Here is a 20,326-nt window from a genome sequence, read left to right on the forward strand (position 1 = left end):
ATTTCTCTAACACCGTCTCTGCCAGAAGGAGAGAGAGAATATGTGATTTTAAGTCCGTATGACAAACTCTAGTGCATTTTTCATCGTAATAATTACGGGAATATTCTTAACAAACAGAACTTGCCAAAACCTCGGGTACGAGTCGGAAGCGGCACTCACGTCTCGCAGCAGGAGCGCGGCGGGCAATGATGACGTTGAGAGGTTCAGGAGAGCGGCGGCGGGCAGTGATGACGTTAGGAGGCGTCGGAGCGCGGCGGCGGGCAGTGATGACGTTAGGAGGCGCCGGAAACCGCCTGATCGTGAGAGCGGCGGCTCTGGGAGCGCCTTCTCTCCGGTGCCGGCGGTTCGCCCGGCGCGGGCTCGGCCCAGCCCTCCCGTCGCTTCAGCGCTGGGCGGTCTTGAGGCCCTGGTCTCGTCTTGAGGGTGACGCTTCTGGCGCGAGTGCCTGCAGACTGTGGCGCGGGCTGCGCAAGTGCTGAGAGCCGGTCCTGCTGTGGGAGCGATGGCCTCAGGGAAGCACCCGGCCGTGCTGGGCTCCGGGAGTCCGCGTAAGCCGTGGCGACTGCCCGCCGACGGACACCCCGCGCCGGGCTGCTACCTGAGGTGAGCGGCGCGGAGCTGTCGGCAGCGGCGGCGCTGACTCTGCGCTCCCGCCGTGCTCTGCTTGTGGAGGTAGATTGGGAGTGGGCGCGGGGAGCGGATGGAGCTGGCTGCGTGACACCGGGAAAAGAGGCTCGAGCACCGGTTTCAGCGGCCGCACAGCAGCCTTAATTTCAGTATTAGGTTCACGTATTGAATACAACAAACGCCTTAGGGCTCACAGAGTTTTTATTCGTAGCCGACCTATTAGAATTTTTTACTTGGTTTAAAGAGAGCACATGCCTGTTCGAACAGCAACTATATTCACTGCCGTATGTGCTGAGGAAAGCTGGTAAGTGCTGTCTCCAGTAAAAGTTACTGTAATGAACTTGTGACTTCATAGGAGCAGCTGCTTCTTGCATTTGACATCCAGAACCTTCTTGTGTGTTTTACCCACAACTGCATTGCATGTGCAGCCTTTTATAGTGACAACTGCACTTTTCTGTACTCCTATGCCTTGTTGAGTGGTGTCCTCTATGTTCTTATTCTATGATGGTAAAATGGTAATTTTCTGTATGTGGTAAATTTCTGTATAGAAATAAACATGCTATTGTATCCCACTCAGATAACTCAGTTTAGGAGTGCTGTGAAATTCAGACAGTTGTCTAATGACCTTCCAGAGAAAATAAATTTAAATTTTTTTTTTTTTAACTGTTTACCTGATGTTTATCTTCTTAATCAATGGTCCCAGATCACTGAAGGAACTTGAGATGTCACAGGATAGTATAAGTGCATGCAGAATGTAGTTCAGGAGGTGGTATTCAATTTCACAGTTAGGTGTCAGTGGAAATAAACTGAGGAAAAAAAGGGTGGGGGGGAAAACCCAACAGGATTTTAAAAATGTGTTTAGGTCAATGTGGTGCAGACATGTCAAAACTGATGCTAGACCAGCACAAGCTCAGGTCTTTCCATGGGCCAAATAGAAATATGACTAACGTATCCTCCAACACAGTTTGTCAGACATCTCTTTATGCATTTTTTTAAAACTAACTAGTTAGCTGCTTTGTATTTAAAATAGTTCAGGACAAAGATATGAGTAAATTATGTCAGCTTATCACTCTACTTGCGTGCTTTGGTTTTTTCCTTTTATCAGAATAATCCATGAGTAAACTCTAAGACAGTGTTTATTTGCAGTAATAGGTTTAAAACTTAAACTATCTCGTACATTATTTGACTCAGAATTTGAAAGTGCTAATCTAAAATAAGAAATATATTAACATTCATAATGAATGCTAATGTTTGCTAGCTACGTGCAATTTACTTGTAAGTCTTCTGTGGGACAAATGATAGTTCAGGGTGCATGCAAATGCCTAGTCCTAACCTAAATAATATTTTAAAATGCATTTGGTCTCTTCAGTCTATGTGTTAACATGCCATTTGGAATACTTATGTACCAGTAATAAAGATGTGATTCGTACCTTATTTTCTGAACGGAACTAATACAGTATTTTGATGTATCACAGGTAAATTTTTCCATAACCTTATGGAGAAAAAGGACTTTGAAGCATGGCTTGATAACATTTCTATTGCATTTCTTTCTCTGACGGACTTGCAGAAAAATGAAACTCTGGATCACCTGATTAGCTTGAGTGGAGCAGTCCAGCTCAGGCACCTCTCCAATAATCTAGAGATTCTCCTCAAGAGGGACTTCCTCAAACTTCTTCCATTGGAACTTAGTTTTTATCTGTTAAAATGGCTTGATCCGCAGACCTTACTCACATGTTGCCTCGTCTCTAAGCAGTGGAACAAGGTTATAAGTGCCTGTACAGAGGTGTGGCAGACTGCATGTAAGAATTTGGGCTGGCAGATAGATGACTCTGTTCAGGATCCTCTGCATTGGAAGAAGGTTTACCTAAAAGCTATTTTAAGGATGAAGCAACTGAAGGACCACGAAGCCTTTGAGACATCCTCTTTGATTGGACACAGTGCCAGAGTATATGCACTTTACTATAAAGATGGACTTCTGTGTACAGGTAGGAAGAACAGACAACTTGGGAGTCTTAAAATTCTTTGTCTTTTCTTCCCCCTCATAAGATTAATGACAATTTGCTTTTCTTTTACCAGACAAATTATTTTCATAGTGTGAGTACAGATGATGATTCTCAATTACTTACTTTTTCAATTTCTGAAACATCGGTGTACTAATAAACTCATTAGTCACTTCAATAAGAACACAAGGAGACAGATGTCTTTGTTGGATAAAGAAATAGTAACAGCAGGCATCACTGTCCCTGACCACAGCAGGTTGGACCTAATGATTTTTAAGGGCTCTTCAATCCAGATTGCTCTATGCTTTTCATCCTGGTATTACTATAAGTAAACCCATTTGAGAAGCACAGATATGTTAGCTATTCTCTTAGACGATGATAGCTTTCAATTAAAAGGACTTTGGGCTGTGAGAGAACTTAAGTCTCCCAAAGTGTGGAAGAAAAACTCGTATCTTCTTCCTTGAAACAAGGCTGTAAGCACCTTCAGTTCTTAACAGAAGTGCTTTATGAAGTGCTGTAAAACTAGATTTAACCTTGTTAGTAGTCTGACTTGCACATAATTTCAGCTTCCTCCCTGAAGAGTACAGACTTTAAGATTTCAGTTTAAACTTCTTAAGTTACAGACAGAACATGTATGAAGCCTTAGTATGAAAGAGTAATAACAGAGTTACAATGAACTGCTGTCAGAGCATATTCCAAGGATTTTCTAGTCATTTGGAATGACAGTGTTATACACTGTAAGTTGGGAATACTGACTTCAGTCACTCATTTGTTGGTACATTAGGATGCTTACTAGAAGCCAACAACTACATTCTAGCCACTTACCTACTCAGCAGTGAAATGTTATACACAGAAAACAGATTTGTCAAAACCTTCTGACAACTTTTGTACTGAAACCCCCAGGAGAAGAAGCAGGTGTAAGGAGCCCAGGGTTTCATTTTGCTCTCCAAAGCTAGCAGTTTAAAAAATAGGAACTTCAGATAGAAAAAAGAAAGTGGCAGGATATGGGGCCTGGTATTCATTTGTTTTTCAAGATTTGTTGGACCCCTTTTCTTCCTGAAAGAAACTAAAGCTTGCAATATAGTCAGTGGCTCTGCAAACCTGAGAGTGATGTGTCATGGGAAACTTCCATGCATCTGTTTCACAGTAGACACTGTCAGTCAGAGGTAGTGCCAAAATCGACCAATCTTGCAATTATCCTGTTCTTTTATATTCTAGGATCAGATGACTTGTCTGCAAAACTGTGGGATGTAAGCACAGGTCAGTGCATATATGGTATCCAGACACACACTTGTGCTGCAGTGAAGTTTGATGAACAAAAGCTTGTAACGGGATCTTTCGATAACACAGTAGCCTGTTGGGAATGGAGCTCTGGAGCAAAGACACAGCATTTTAGAGGACATACTGGTGCAGGTATGTTGAAAATTTAAAATTGTAAATTCACCAGTGAAGTAACATACATCATCATCAAACAAAATATCATTTAAGTTAGCTTTTTGCACACTAGCTTTTTTGGTTTGTTCAGCCTCTGTTCTCTGTCACCTGAGTCACCTCAGTTCCCCTTGACAGGGGAAATGGCCAAAACAGATATACACTTGTCCTCAAACATGCCAAAGTTTAGTAGCCATGTAGCATTTTGCAGTCGCATGGAAGTAACAATAAATGCCATGGTTATTCAGTAGCTTCAAGTAAAGAGGTGCAAATCTTAGGTAGCAGGGCGTACATGGCCATGGCCATTCTTTCTGTTCCCAGACAGGACATGAACTTAAAGCAAAGAGCAAAATAGAACCTGGGAATATGTATTTGCATTGCCCTCATAATTAAATTCTTTGTTGTGTACTTAGAAATATCCTCAGCTTAGCTGTATTTTTTCCCTTTTATTTATAAAATACACTGATCCTGTGGAATTGTCTTACTAAAACTCTGGAAGTAGAAACTAGCTTAAGTTACACTTTCCCATAACCCAGCCATAAGGGAACCACTGATATACATGCTCTTAATTTGGGCAAAAAGCCCCAGTAATTTTGCAATGTAAACTCTGGCATCCAGAGCAACAATTCATGTATACAGTTCAAGAATAATTAAAGATACAGTACCATATGAATTTAGAAGTTGCTGAATTCATTTAGAGGCTAGTAGTGTCTCACAGAAAAATGCATGCATAGAGACTGGTATTCCTTATTTAGTTCCATCTCTGTTTGAAGTTTTTAGTGTGGATTACAATGATGAACTTGATATTCTGGTCAGTGGCTCTGCAGACTTCACTGTGAAAGTATGGGCCTTATCTACAGGAACGTGCCTGAATACCCTTACTGGACACACAGAATGGGTCACTAAGGTGGGAATATTGATTTGTAATTAATCTCACACATTTATTTGCACTAAATTTGTAATATGTTCTATATTTTTATTTCCTCATCCTGCAGGTAGGTTTAGAATCTGAAGAACATATGGAAATACTACAAAATAACATTTCAACAGAGAAAATATTTAAGCTGTGATTAAACCTTTCAGACCATTGAAGATATTTCAATTCCAAAGCAACTGAGCAGCCTTTTGATTTAAATAGTGAATAAAAATTGGCTCTGAAAGAATACAGCTTTAAAAGTTATATAAAATAATCTAATGATCTTGATAACAAAAACCTGAGCATGAAACAATATTTTTCTTCTGAAAAGAAGAAAGGTGGGGGGTATGACTGTACAGGTGAAGTATGTATGTTTGCTTATTAATACAGTAAGTTGTCACTAGTAGGAACAAGAGTGTAAACCATAGTTTTCCTTCAGTTGCTAAAAGTATTTGCACTGCCTTTGTACACTAAGCAGGTGGTCAGTGAAGTGAAAAATGCAAATGAAAATTTGTTTGTTTAATAACACCAACATAATAAATCATTACCATCCTTCAATTACAGGTCGTTTTGCAGAAGTGCAAAGTCAAATCTCTTATGCATAGTCCTGGGGATTATATTCTCCTAAGTGCAGATAAGTATGAAATCAAGGTATGTGCCATATATCATGCATACATCATTTTGGTACATTGGGAAACAAAAAGCTTGAGTACTTTGCTGAAGTTTGCAAATAATAGAAGGTTTTAGTTTTCACCCACATTTCCTGCTTTAGAGGCTCCATGCATAACATGAAACGCTTTGGAAGCTAATTTTTCAATGTTCACCTTAGCATTCCGTTTTAAATTATACCTCTGCCAGAATGGTAATGCAAAGAATCAGTGCTTTCAGGTCATGCTTATTGTGTGAACTTGACAGTGAAGCATGTAACTGCAAACACTGTTACTGCTGGGGACTTTGGGATTGGAGAGTACTGTAAGTCTGTGGCTCTATGAAACACAGTACATTTCTGTCCCAATTGGATGGTTGATTTTTTTTCCTTTATTTTATCCATTCTTTAAGGTACCCATTTTCACTGGGATTTTTTTAGGGTAGAAACAACACGTGCTGCACCAATACTGTAAGACAAGTCACTTGAAGAACTGATGTTCCTAGCTGAAAGAGATAAATGTTTCCAAAAAAAAAACCTCATATGTACATTTACCTGATGCTTCAAAAGGGACCATGAGCCTTGCCTATGTAGACTGTGAGCGTATTTATGTAACAGTTTGTAACGTGAATTTTTTATGGTCTTAAACTGTGTTTTAATTGTAGATTTGGCCTATTGGAAGGGAAATAAACTGCAAGTGCTTAAGAACACTGTCTGTTTCTGAAGACCGCAGCATCTCCCTGCAGCCCAGGCTGCACTTTGATGGTAAATACATAGTGTGCAGTTCAGCACTAGGATTATACCAGTGGGACTTTGCCAGCTATGATATTCTCAGGTAAACCGTTCAGTTTAGGATTCAGTCTTCATTAAATAAATAAGAAGTATATCATACTAGTTTTAATAACTTACTTTAGATGCGGACCAAAAGAATCTTGATAAAAATTCTGTAAATATCTTGTTTTGCACATTTCGAGCAGTTTAATTCTAATTTTGTCATATGATAATATGAATTGTTTCTTTACTGTTTTGGTTTCTGGGCACCTTCTAGTTCTCTTCTATATTTTCATTCTGTAAGCTGAAGTGTTTCAGTATAGACTTAAACCAGACTGCAGTGCTGTAGTTGTGAATGTGAAAATGTTGTGGCCAAGACTAATGCTACTATGGTGACTGCTATACAGAGAACCAGGCAGGCATTTCTGGGGGTCCTTTGATGCACAAGAAATTAAAAAGACTCTTTCCCTTATAGCACTACTGATCTGTCATTCCTGCTAATGCTGTGGAATAATAGTGAAATCTCTCAGACTGCAATAAAGGACCAAACATGACGGCATTCCATTTCCGCAAAAACATTCGGACTGTATGAGTTTGAAATAGTGGCATCAAAGATAGAAAAAAGTGCACTTTTAGAACTGCTAGCAGACTCTTTTAATTCAAATAGCCTGAATGTTTGTGGCCATTTGAAAGATCTCCAGCAGTGCTTCTTACCAGTAGGAATAACTAATTTCACCTCTTAGTTTACCCTCCCATCTTTCAAAACAGAAAGATGGTCTCTTACTGCTGAGAGCAGGTTTTCATCCCCACGTATTTTTGTGCCTCAGTTCTTTGCCTTATGTAATGCTATGATCAAACGTAAAGGTAGTTGTGGAAGATTCAACTCTTCAGTTGTGTTCAATTTTACTTATTAAGAGAAGACATCATAAAGGTGTTGGGGAAGTAAAAAATTACTTTATTTCTCCCCATGCTTAATTTAACATAAAACATCAGTAAAACAGCATTCTAAGGACCAGTCTTGGATGATTTATCTAACCTGCTTATCACAAAAAGGCATGTCCATGTTTTACTTCTGCCTTTTAGAAGAATGATCAAAAGAATAATAACAGCTTTACCTCTTAGTTTAAAGCTATTGAGGCATGAAATCCATATGGAAATTTATTGTAAAACACAAGTGCATTTGCTCTTTTCTTTGTATGTGGAAATGGCTCTTTTTTTCTTGTGCTCTGCAGAATAATTCCTTTCAAACCTTTGCCTTTACTTAGGTTCAGATGGGTCTGTCCTGAATGCACAAAGTCAGAACTGAAAACAAAGACCTGACTGTAGCTAAGTGTTCAGTTGCTTAGTTTAAAGATTTGCATCCAGTTCTTTCTAAATTATTTCAGAATGATGAGTTTAGACACATTTTCTGTAGACACACAGGATTTGGTTTAGTAACTCAAGCTCCTGACTACATTGTAAGGGAGATTCTAACTCTGTTTTCTTGTCATCTAGGGTTATCAAACCTCCAGACTTCTCAAATGTGTCCTTGCTGGGCTTTGGAGAGATATTTGCTCTACTGTTTGACAACAGATACCTGTATATAATGGACTTGAGGACAGAAAAACTGATAAGCCGCTGGCCTTTACCAGAATATAGAAAGTCCAAGAGAGGTTCAAGCTTTTTGGCTGGTGAAATATCTTGGTTAAACGGACTAAATGGCCAAAATGATACGGGCTTGGTTTTTGCCACCAGTATGCCAGACCATAGTATCCATTTGGTGTTATGGAAAGAACATGGCTGAGAAGTTCACACATACAGAATCTTCAGGAATATATAGCCTGTCAGCAGTGTGTCCATAAAATGAGACTTTGCATGAACCAAAGTTGCACACCCAGTGGTATCATCATGCAATGCACAATCATTTACTTTTATTTCGGCATTGGGAACGGGTTGTTTTGGACATAATGCAATGCAGCATGCTAACAGTATTCACCACAAATTTTTGTCTATATTCATGTTTAAATATACCTATTTGGGCTCTGAAGTATAGCTTGTAATGTTTAAACCGTTCAAATCTGCTATCAAGTCTGAAATTAAGTTGTGCTTGACCTGACTTCTGACCTGTTTTTTGTTGCTGAAACAGAAGGTGAACCTACTATTTTAGAACCATAGGCTTTTATAAATGTAACAGCAAATACTGGTTACAGTGCATGGCCACTTAACAAAAATGAGAAAATAGCAAACCCTTTCTCTCTCCAGAATCTTTCTCTTCAAAATGTTTTTCCATATGATAGCTTTAAATAGCCTTTGAATCAGAAGAATCAAATGAGTCCTTTAACAAATACTTGTCCACATACGTATGTGCTGTTTGATACGTACTTAAAAGCTTAATCTACATCACATGCTTTAGAATTGCTTTAGATTGATCTTCCTTCCTTCCTCTCTCTCACCTTAATGTCAATTTTTTTTGTGATTTTTTTTCTTCTTGCTATTTAAGGAGACCTGATTTCATACTTAATACTGAATGAAGGCCAAGATTCCCAAATATATGTGGTATGAATTACACCAATGAAGGGGAGTTTTCACATGCAAGAATCAGTATTTGAGTGATGCCATAGGAGTTGCATGAAGTCACAGTACAGCAGTCTCTTAAATATAAGGCCAGACTCTTAAGCACTCAGTTTTTCCACTTTTACTCACACCACTTTACTTCAAAAAATGTTGTCTGTACTCAAGGATTTTAGCATCTGGAAGCCAAATTCAGAACTCTCAATTCAAACTGCACTGTGTGGAGTATAAATGTGCTCACAAAAGTGAGCTTTTGTTGTCTCACTCCAAAGTGAAGAAAGCTTCCATGAAAAAAAAATTTTCAGTAACTTGTATACAAAGCCAGGTCTCATCATTCTTAATGCAGGAGTAATATAACAGTATCATTATGATGTGTGCAGCAACTCAGTGTCTTCTGAAGGAGCCACCTACATGGCACTGCATTAACCTTGAAAGATTAAACAGAGGCGTGCAAGAAATGTCCTTGTTTCCAAATCAGCCAAACAGGAAAACTTGGTCAACTACTTCTTATTAGTGACCTTGATCATGAAGAGTCCACAGAGAGGTGGAGCTGAGAAACGGAGAGCCACGCTGAGCCTTGCAAAACGAATGGTGGGGAAAGGGAAGGAGGTGGGCATGGAATGGGGAGGCACTGCTGCTATTGGCTCAAGTTAACTGGTAAGCTGTAAAGAAAACAGTGTCAGACTCAGTTTGGCGTCTTGCAGCAAGACAATGGTTAATGGTTCTTGTAACAAGAGAAATTCTTCACAGTGAGATTAGTTTAAGGACTGAAACCGGCTGCCCAGCCTTCCTAGACGAAGTCTTGAGCATGCCATGCTATAAGCAGGGAGTTGGACTTTCAGATGCCCATTCTAAACAAGGAGTCTGAAGTTCTAAATGGACCTGCTGCACACAGGATTGTCTGACTGACAGCAGCAGACATCTCAGATAGTGATATAGCTGTGAGTTCGTTGATACAGAGTAGGAGATGATGCAGTCACTGTGAAGCAAAGTTCCCTTTGGACATCTGCTAATGATACTCATCCACTAATGACAGAGCTCTTTAAGGGCACAGGCATGTGCCACTACCAAGTAGGTAAAGGAATGATAGCATGACACTAATGTAGAAATTTTAAAAAGCATACTGGCTCTCACACACGCTTCTCCCTGTCAGACACCAAAGTGTCAGGCTATCGCTACCTTCAGATGTGCCTGCAGTAGGAAGGTTCTAATATATTGCCACAACATATGCAATGCATGTAGTTCTGGGAGCTTATCAAACAGCAGCTGAAATTGTGAAACTAAAACTGTGAAACAGAAGTGAGCAAATGGTTTTTATGTTTGCTTTTGTTTCCATCTGACCCTTCAGCAAAAGTCATTACTTAACACTATTTCCACAGATGTTGGAAAAAATGCAGCTTCTGTACTCTTACACCTACTAAGAATTCTACTTACCCATCACATAAAGGACTAAAATCCAACTTGTGTCTAAATTTCATTAAACATTTTCCTGCAAGGCTTCAAAAGGCTAGAAAATAACCCCAACAAACTATTACATTTCATAAAAGTTATTTGGCCATCTATTTTTACCTCCTTGAAATAGGTTCTTTTCAGTTCACAAAAGTATCTTTTTCTTTAAGATCAATCTGTATCCCTTGCCTCTATTAAAGCTTTCCAACACAACTCAGCACCTACCACTTCAGTAATTCAGATCACTCTTCTCAAACTTACATGTCTCTAAAGCCCAGCTGAACAAGACATTTTTTATCAGCAAATCTCCAACGGCTGTGTTTAGTATTAGAATCCATCACATCTTTAACATACGCTATTTCCAAGAACATAAGGGGTAATGTTTTATAACTGAAAGGAAGATTGTGCTCAATTACTTATCTACCTTTTACTCAAATTGATGCATACAAATTTGGTACCCAGTGACATATAAACTGCAAGAATTAAGCAATGCTACCTTTAATATTAATGATTGTATTTGTACTTTTGTATATGGGTTGAAAATTGTTTTGCATTATTTAAATCAGTTGACAAATACTGATTTTTATTATTGTTTTAACTGAAAACAAATTGTACACTTCCCAGAAGAAATACTGCAATCTGCACTGTCCCTTGATATCATTAAATGATTCGTGAATTTGCTATAAATTCCCTAAATAATTGCAGCAAAATCTAAACTCCATGTGGAAATCAATTTCATGTGATCTTTAAATTATATCCTCTTCCCACAATAGAGGGAAGCACTCCACTGTCACTTCTTAAAACCGAGGCTTCACTTTTGAGGTCGCAGCGTGGTTTGAGATAGTACCTTGTTAACATTCATGATTAATGACGAGTTATATCTCCACAGCCTTGTATCCCTGATGAGAGATTCTCTGGGAAGATCTCCTTGAAGGGCCTTCCGACAGTGGTAAATGAGGGCAACATCCATGGGAACATTCACACTGTTCCCATAAGCCTGTAGGACAGAATGGACTGAAGTCTGAATCACCTTTCTTGGATCAACTATCATTTTCCTGGGATTGATTACATATTTCCTGTCAGGCTCTCTGTATACATGCTGTAATATGTTAACACCTGGCACAGTCTTCCAAGATGAAATGTTGAACATGGGAGAAGTTACAGTTTCTGGGAAGATATGGTTCTCAAAGAGGAAAACACCAGTCCCTGGGTTCTGTTCCTGAAGACTGTTCATCATTGTTTTCCAGTTTGGGTGTTTAATGGGAAGAATTATTTCATCAGCATCATTAAGGACCACAAACTTGCTCCTTCCCATGTTACGGTATATACAGTCATTTAAAGCTGTGATTTGTCCATAGTAGCCAATGTGCATTCCATCTTGCATGAAGTGCCATTCAGAAGAAACCCTGAGGTGTGCGTTTATTGGCCAGGGAATTATCTCAACAGTTCCTTCTTCTATATAAAACTTCAAGACTTTCTCCATCAGATGGCTGCAATTGTTCTTATAGATCATCACTTTCTGTACTCCAAGAATCTTGTACATTTCCATACTCTGTATAAACTGCAAGACATTGTTGTAGTTTCCAAACATGGCAGAAATGCACAGGGTGAAGTCAACAGAAAAGGTCTCAGCCTTGCGGTTTTTAATTTCAAACCTTGGCAGCTGGTCAATATTTCCATGTGGAAACTGATGAATTGATACATGTGTTGGATCACAATTTTCAGGTTCCAAACAAACTATATCTGCTGCACCATAAGGGAATCCAAATCTATCTGAGTGAACATCAATTTTTGCTTTTGATACATATATCTTTCCATTGGGCTGACAGCAGAACCAGCAATACAGTTGTTTTACATCTTCATGGTGAACAATCCCAATCAGACGAGTGACTTTGCTTTCTCTGTCATCAAAGTATGGGGATATAATAAAAGTTTTATTACCTTTTAATGCTGTTATTGTGCTATTGGCAATTTCCCCTCTACATCTTCTACCTTCTTGAATTATTTTTGGCTGATGAGAAAGTCTCTGTAACCTCAGATAAGAAGCTGTAAGCATTGAAGTTACAGTAATAATGCACACAGCAGCAGCAAAGTAAGATTTTTTCCCAGCACACAACATTTTGTATGTATCTAAATGTGCATGCAAATTTCTTTGTTCTTGTACTTTATGCTGCTGTATCTGCAGAAGAGAAAAGACATAGTATGAGAATACTGACCCATGATCGTTATTCAAGAATTTTACAAACAAGATGGGGGTAAGTCTCTGTCATGGTGCACTGACTTACTCAAATACCCAGCTACTGTACTTTTATAAAACACCAGTCACAGAACACACCTTTAATGATATGTACAATACTGTATGTCACACTCTGAATGCCTCTATTTGTCAGATGTGTGGAGCACTTTCTGCACATGGAGGGTTCTGTAGAATAATATAACAGAAGTCTATATACAGCAATACAAGGAGTATTTTATTTTCAATAATTCAAATTTTAGAATATCCAATTTAATAACTAGGCAGTAGTTTTTATAGCAAAGCAAAGCTTTTCTTTTTTTTCCACCTACACAGTGTGTATGTAAATTACGTTTAAAAAAAACAAACTCTACTAGATTTCTCGCAGACAAGCTAGAGGCAGATAAATGTATACAGAATTAATCAAGTTCATAATAAACATGCTAATAGGGGATTACATGTGACAGTCCAGATACAATCACTAATTTATGAATTCCCTAACTTGCAGATCACCACAGATGAGACCTTACACACAGAAGAAAGTAAATTCATACAGTCCAGCAGAAGGCAGGTGGAATCTGTGCAGGTATAAAAGTCAGTCTTAGCCACTCTACATAGCCCTGCACAAGGCAGGAGTTGCAGGAAAGCTCATCTCCTATTAACGCTATCCTATCTCATCTAGGATCCTATATCTATCTATCTATCTATCTATCTATCTATCTATCTATCTATCTATCTATCTATCTATCTATACCTATATCTATCTATCTAACGCTATCCTATATCATCTCCTATAATCTCTAGATCTGGGTCTTCTCACACTGCATTAATGCTGGCTCAGCTCCTGGCACCATTTGGGAGTTTGGGCTTAAAACTCTTGCTGCTGTAGGAACAGTCAGGCAGTCCTGAGTGCCTGGATGACTGAAGTCTTCAGCAGCACTTGTGCTAGCAAGTGTTAATGCCTGAGTGGTATTTTATGGCACTCTCAAGCACTAATTACTGCAAATGGAGCCTAGATAAATTTTCTCTACAAATTCATCTTTAGGTATTCAGATATGATTCACATATAGAAAAGTCACAGCAAGTCTCCTCAAAGGCCTACTTCTACCACAGAAATTATTGGGAAAAAAGTGTCCTAGACTAATTAAATTAATGTCAGATCAGAGAACTGGACTGGTAGAAGAGAGTTTCCTCAACTGCCAGCAGGAAGTGTGGAGTAAAATGCCGAGATGGAATGAACTGGTGCTATTGCACAAGATGACAAAAATGTTTCTAGCAGGAGAAAAGTAATTGCCTGTGCATTCACTATAATATACAATATCTCCACAATTGTTTTTTCATGAAAAATTGAACTAGGGAGAACCACAGTCACAACGCATCCCTGAAAATGTCCCTCATGCCAAGGCTGATGTGATTTTCAGCAGCCTTTGCTAGCTACCAAGAAATTGCTTTTCAGACAAGAATAATCATAAGTGCACCGTCACATCACATGAGGCACAAAGCAGAAAAGGAGCAACAGAAAGCACTGACTTGTCTATCTCTGAAATGGAGAGTCTGCCCTGTAAGTCCTTAAAATTGAGAGCAGAATGACAAATACATGGTAAAAGTCTGCTATTGCCATACAACTTCCAGCTGGAGATTTGTGACTGAAAAGGACTCAAACTTTTTAAGTCTTTTTATGAAACATTCTGAAGTATGAGTTTCCCCCAAACATTTTTATTCCAAGGATGTTATATATTTTAGCACTCTTACAACATAGAGAAGGTTACGCTTAACATTCTTCCCCATGGTTTTATCTATTTATGACTAAAAATATTGTTCTGTCTTACAGAATACATATTTTTTAATTAAAGAAATATCAAGCCATGTCAACAGTAAATATCAAATGTATCACCTGTTGCTTCTTCTCCTTTTGCTAGCAATAAATAACTAACAAGAAAAAAGTATATATTTTCAATTGTGTGTTGAATAGCCAACCCTGGAAAGGAAAAAGTATTTTTTAAAGCAGATAGCCAAGTGAAATTCTGTTCAGTCCTCCATGTTTTGCTAAGTTATTTTGCTAAAATAATCTACTAATTGCTTATTTTAAACAGATAAAAACTTAAATTATTTTAAGGAAAATTGCAATAATTGTCCACTACAGAATAATACTGAGAGAAAAAAAAATGGTACAATACCTAAGACCCTTCCTGGCACATTTGATTTTGTATAGCTGTTGCTCTTTTAATGTCAGTAACAGCAGCCACACCTACCAGAAAAACAAGTTTTCCTTCTGTTGAGCAAAGCACACAGTTGTGTTGCAAGAACTTAATTTAAATTTCAAATGAGTACAGAGTTGTTGAAGCAAATCAAACATTTTTCATGAATGCCTAGTTAGAACACAGATACAGGTTCTGATTATGAACTGTGAAAGAGTGTTGAAACAACAGTCATTTCTAGAAGCTGAGAAAAAGAGCAAAATCAAGAGCTCAAAGAAAAGCACAAGAACAGCAAATCTTAAAGACAAGAAGTATTTAATTATTTGATGAATGAAATTCATGGTTTCCCCAAAAGGATTCATTAATTTTGCTCTCTTGAGATAAATAGCACAAATATGTAGTCATAAAATACATGAAGTCAGTGTAATTAAGAACACTATATTTATATTTCCTCACTATAGGGAAGGTAAAATGGCAAGTTTTAACTTTAAAAGTATGCTTTCAGAATATTTAAATGAGTTTCTTTTATAGTATCACTTCATTTCGATTTTGTATTTTTTAATTCCAATTGATATGCAAGTAAAGATGACGCTATTTATGCAGATTTGCTTTAATACTAAATTTAGCTAATGGTATCAATGGCTACTTTGCAGTATTCCACTTAACTGTAAACAGGCTTTCTTCCTTCCCAGTACCCTGACAGACTGCAGTAATATCACCTCCTCATCTTCCTATTCGTTACCTTTTTATTCGACAAAGCAGTTAAAGGAAAGGTAAAACCATGTCATAAGGAAGTCTTCCTTCACCAATCATTTCTGTGCACTTGGCCCAGCTTCCATTACTCTCTAGCACAGGAGACCAGAAATGTCTGTACCTTATCCATTTGTAAATGGCAAGTAACAAGCCCTCATCGTTGGAAATTTTCTTTCTTAATGCATGCCAGGAGTTACATTTTTCAGAGATGCAACATATTGCACAGATACATCTGAGCTTGTCATCAGCCAACAATTAATATATCTGCCCAGTGAGTCAAGCAAGTGCAGTTACACAACGTGTTTTCTTCTGCAGCAAGGCCATAATAAAGAGCTCTTGTCGTGGTTAGAATCGTGCTTGGGTTGGACAGGACTTTTAAGCATCATCTGGTTCCAATCCCCTTGCTGTAGGTAAGACATCTTACACTACATTGAGCTGTACAAATTAACAATGTATCTCCTTACTTCATTGGTCACAGTCCTAAAATTTACTCTAAAATCTTATATGGGACCAAGAATGAACTTACAAACTCTCATTTATTTAAATCATCTTTTTTTCCCCTGTCCTAAACCAAGGAATCACTCATGCTTTAGTCACATTGTACCACTATGCTCACATTTATTAATCTCCCATTATAGGTTCTTCCAATAGCTTGTCATTTTAGAATTTTGAAATGGAATTTTTTTGTATCACCTTCAAATCAGATGTTATTTTTACTTTTGTTGTCCAAATTCTACATTCTACTTGTTTTTTTCCAACATCTTTCTAAAACTCTCCACAACTAGCACTGTCCTTACTAAAAACTGGTACCAATCACTAATTTAGTTCAAGAGTCATTCTTGGCTAATAATTAATCTCCTTGACGTGCTCTCTGCATTGTGGCCGTCCTTCGTCATTTGTTTTGTTCGCATGGAGACAGCTGAAGACTTTTTATGCTGCTCATTTCAGTATCTTGACAATGTCTACATTGCATTAGGTTTTTTCATAACTCCCATCTGATTACATTATCTCCCAGTCTAGAGCAAGGATAGAGGGCAACTGACAAAAGGTGACTGCAGAGTTTCAGTTGCTAATATGAAGTATTAGCTTCAGCAGTGTAAGAACAATAAACAACTTAATCCTTGTTTATCCATAGTCTACCTAAAAACTCCCCACTACAAAACTTAGCATTTTTAAAAAATTTTATTCTCTATCCTTTAGTTAATTATTTAAATCAAAACCACACATCAGTGGTGCCTAAATAAGAATTCTAAATATTAACAATCATTAACCATCTTTTTCTGTTGCCTGTTGCTAATCTTTTAATAGCTTACTCTTTTCAGAAAGATTCTTTGACACACCAGTATTCTTCCTCTCTTATAAAATCCAGAAGCATCTTGTTTGAAGGATTAAACTGAAGGCAGTATTTTTCCACTAATAAAATACTACACTAAAAAACTTAAAACTGTCTATTTCTTTCTAAATACGAAGACAGTAAGCCAGAATAATATACAGTCGCTGTACTTATTTTGTGCTGACAAAATAACTGAAAAAACACACAATTTCCTGTATACACTGAGAAACTTCTCCATTATAATCTGCTGTGTATAATTTCCATTACAATCCCTAAACCAAACTCCTCCTATTGTAAACGTTTAAACTTTGTGTTCATTGAAAAATCAAACAAATTGGGAAAAATAAAAACTGCATGACATGCAAAAGACTGTTATTTCAACTTTTTTGCTTCCACACTCTACTTTTTTAGCTGGGACCGAGTTAATTTTCTTCCCAGTAGCTAGCAGGATGTTGCAGTTTGTGACCAAAGGAAGTGCTTCAAACACATTGATGCTTAGCTGCCGCTGAACTGTACTTACGCAGAGTGAAGGTTGTCTCTGTTTCTCCTGTGGCTCCCAACCCAGCAGCTGGGTGGCACAAGAAGTTTGCATGGAACACAGCTGGGACTGTTGAACCAAACCAAGCAAAGGCCTATTCCACAGCACATGATGCCATGCTCAGCCATTTAAGCTGGGGGAAGGAGAGAGGGGGAAGCACACACGACATGACACTATATGGCTTCCTAAGTCGCTGCTAAACCTGAGGAAGTCCTGGAAATGGCTACAAACATGCCTGCTAAGGACACATAATGAACACATTACACATTCTGTTTTGCATGTAGCTTTGCTTACCTTTAAACTGTCTTTATCTCAGGGAAAACCCACAGGACTTCCCACGTTTGCCTTTCTGATTCCATCCCCATCCCACTGCAAGAGGAATGGTGAGGGCTGAGCTGCCTGCCACAATTAACCGGCAATACACACTGGAACTATGTTTTGGAGAAGATTTGCATTCTCCGAATCTAAAGTTAAACTCCACCCTTAGTACGAATTCAGACAGAGACTCAGAAAATCTGGTTTGGACAATTAATATGTACCTTTAACTTACCGTCAAGTGGTTAACCCCACTACCGAAAACTAATGCCACAGCTGATCACCACCCTCCTATTTCTTGAGTAGAAATAAAACCCCGAATCTGTCGCACCTCTCCTGCGAGCGCTGCCAGTTCCAGGAGCCTGAGCAGGTGCCGCTGCCCGCAGATCCAGCTCGCTCGCTCACAGCCGGCAGCGCGCCCGGCTTCTTGTGCCGGGGGCCGGCCCAGGCGCGGGCAGAGCAGGGCGGAGCGGCCGGAGCCCCGGGGGGGCACCGCTGCCAAAGCTGGGTCGGCGCTACCGGAACCCGGCTCCCTCTGCGGTACCGACAGCAGCAACCGCAACACGCCCCTGCGGCCCGGGGTCGGCGGGAGCGCTCGGTCCCCTCACCTCCCGCCCGGGAAGGCGGCGGCGATGGCGCGGAAGCCGCGCTGCCCCCGCACCGACCGTGCCTCAGGTAGAGCCCACGCCCAGCAGGGTCCGTTCACGCTTGAGGCGGCTGCTCGTCCCTTCGAACCGGGCTGGTGCCTCCGTGCTGCATCGGCACAGAAGGAGCGCGGCCCCGAGGGGCTCGTTCGGCCGCGGACGGAGCGGTGCCCGGGACGGGCCGCGCCTTTCCGCTCTTCTGGCCTCTCCCGCCGCTGTCCCGGCTTCCCCGAGGCATCGGTCGGGGCCGCCCCGTGTTGGACCGCGGACGGGGCATCGCTGGACGCTAACGGGGCGCGTTTTGGGGAGCGGGTCTTTGCCCGCCCTGCCGCAGCTCCGGGCGGCAGCGGCTCCGCAGCGCTGATTCCCCCGGTCCGCAATCTGGGCCCCGCGGGAACGCTCCCAGAATGAACGGCACAAACGGCACGAGTGCAAAACAAGGACCTCAGCCGTGGTGCACTGTTCTCGAAATCTCTGGATTCGATCCCGACGCTTAATACCAAATTCACTTGTGTAAAACGGAGAAACACAAGCTAGCCATTACCTTTTAAAAATGCAAGTCAATTTTTAAAAAAAGTACAGGGAAATTGATAATAACACAATGATAAAAATCCAGTAGTTTACTGGAGTCCTGTCTACTTTTAGAGATAACTGTGATAGCTGAATCATTTCTACAATGAAATACAAGGTTGGCATTCATAGGAGTTCTGCGGTGGGATTTTCTTTTCTAGTGCCAAAGGTCGTAAGTTATAGAGATCTCAGACACAGTATCTTTATTGCTGGGGAGAACACAGGAATAAAATGCTTATTAAAATGAAAGGCTTTAAATTTCATTATTACATTTAAAATTGTAGCATACCCAACACGGTTCTCTTTCAGAGTCAAAGCTGTGTCTCTCCAAAGGGATGTATCCTTGATGAAAGATGTCACACCAATTTCCTGCAAAGACATGTAAATGGTGTTATTAGGCACTTCCCAACCACGTGCAAATACCTGTAAAAATAGTGGACTGAGGCCTCAACCACCCTGTGTGGACCAAATAATTTTTTCCATCTTGAAAGTCTTTCCTAGATACATTAATCCAGTTCACAAATCAAATACATTTACTCATTTACTCCTGTGCTGTATGTAAAAAAATGCTGCTGCCCTAAATTTCTGCCAAATATAAACTTGTGTGGAAATCATTTTAATGTGTTCTTTAAATTGTATCCTCTGTCTTCCCACAATACAGGTAGCGCTCCACTTTCTCTCCTTATAACCAGTGTTCCACTTTTGAGCTTGCAGTAAGGTTTGGGATAGCCATGTAATGTCAACATACATGTAATAGTGCAACAGAAAAATTAACAGTCATCTATACAATTCATAGATGTTTTGTCCTCTTGCAAACTGCATCTGTCTGCTTTATGAACTATTTAGAGAGAAAAACTCTCCCTTTCTCTTATTAGGACTTGAGGGGAAGAAGACAGCTGGTGGGGTAGAGGCCTCAGCAGCAGGACCAAGTGCCTCGGTGCTGTGACAAGTCAAGCAGAGCTGGCCATGGCCAGGGTCCTGCCCCTTCCCCTGCCATGAAAGAGCACCCAGCACTTCTGTGGAATGAGACAGGGCTAAAGCTGGGAGCAAGGACACTGGCCAGCACAGCAGGACAAGTCCAGCGGCTGCAGGGTACCAAGGGGACAGTGCTGGACCAAAGGCGACGCCAGCTGCAGTTCGGGCTCTGCCAGAGCTGAGCCTGCGAGGGCAAGAGCTCAGGCAGGGGCAGGGGCCCAGACGGAGCTTAAAGGGGCTCCTGAGCCCACAAGGGGCTGGCAGGGGGGCTGCTCAGGGTCACTAGAACCCACAGGGCCCTGACAAAAGGTACTTCCTTTTGAACTGAGCTACAAGAACTCAACATATATGCTTATAGCCAGTTACTTAGGGAAAAA

At 40.0% G+C, this 20,326-nt stretch overlaps 3 protein-coding genes across 10 annotated transcripts in view; 1 reads left to right on the plus strand and 2 right to left on the minus strand.

The window, feature by feature from the left end:
• The first annotated feature begins 248 nt into the window (after positions 1-248).
• On the plus strand, positions 249-8,634 carry FBXW2 (F-box and WD repeat domain containing 2). Of its 4 annotated transcripts, none has more exons than XM_056505384.1 (7): positions 249-603; positions 2,103-2,612; positions 3,846-4,040; positions 4,832-4,965; positions 5,539-5,625; positions 6,286-6,385; positions 7,886-8,634. In XM_056505384.1, exons 2-7 carry the CDS (start codon positions 2,123-2,125, stop codon positions 7,975-7,977), a joined length of 1,098 nt encoding a protein of 365 aa, XP_056361359.1. In that variant the 5' UTR covers positions 249-603; positions 2,103-2,122; the 3' UTR covers positions 7,978-8,634. The 4 variants fall into 4 exon arrangements, with proteins under 4 accessions (XP_056361359.1, XP_056361357.1, XP_056361360.1 ...); XM_056505382.1 differs by having other exon boundaries at positions 252-603; positions 6,286-6,455; XM_056505385.1 differs by having other exon boundaries at positions 283-931; positions 2,195-2,612; positions 6,286-6,455.
• A 2,164-nt stretch (positions 8,635-10,798) lies between these two features.
• On the minus strand, positions 10,799-12,509 carry LOC130260203 (beta-1,4-galactosyltransferase galt-1-like). The gene has a single exon (XM_056505387.1). It carries the CDS (start codon positions 12,507-12,509, stop codon positions 11,202-11,204), a length of 1,308 nt encoding a protein of 435 aa, XP_056361362.1. The 3' UTR covers positions 10,799-11,201.
• Positions 10,799-20,326, minus strand: part of RALGPS1 (Ral GEF with PH domain and SH3 binding motif 1) — an 84,348-nt gene continuing 74,820 nt past the window's right edge. The window contains exons 22-23 of one of the 5 annotated variants that reach the window (XM_056505375.1): positions 19,264-19,343; positions 10,799-12,569 (exon numbers count right to left, since the gene is read on the minus strand). In XM_056505375.1, coding sequence (XP_056361350.1) covers positions 12,521-12,569; positions 19,264-19,343 — 129 coding nt within the window. In that variant the 3' untranslated portion in view covers positions 10,799-12,520. Of the gene's footprint in view, positions 12,570-15,119; positions 19,344-20,326 lie in introns of those variants that run through there. The other 4 variants (XR_008841747.1, XR_008841746.1, XM_056505374.1 and 1 more) reach the window with 4 other exon arrangements.

This window comes from Oenanthe melanoleuca, chromosome 17 (genome assembly GCF_029582105.1).
Source record: "Oenanthe melanoleuca isolate GR-GAL-2019-014 chromosome 17, OMel1.0, whole genome shotgun sequence".
NCBI lineage: Eukaryota > Metazoa > Chordata > Aves > Passeriformes > Muscicapidae > Oenanthe > Oenanthe melanoleuca.

What these genes read in the sequence shown, in the direction of transcription:
- LOC130260203 (XM_056505387.1), bottom strand. Translation starts at nt 12,509, where the DNA reads ATGTTGTGTGCTGGGAAAAAATCTTACTTTGCTGCTGCTGTGTGCATT.
- FBXW2 (XM_056505382.1), top strand. Translation starts at nt 2,123, where the DNA reads ATGGAGAAAAAGGACTTTGAAGCATGGCTTGATAACATTTCTATTGCA. An exon ending in ACACAGAATGGGTCACTAAG is followed by an intron (nt 4,966 to 5,538) that starts GTGGGAATATTG and finishes CTTCAATTACAG; the next exon opens with GTCGTTTTGCAGAAGTGCAA. An exon ending in GCCAGCTATGATATTCTCAG is followed by an intron (nt 6,456 to 7,885) that starts GTAAACCGTTCA and finishes CTTGTCATCTAG; the next exon opens with GGTTATCAAACCTCCAGACT.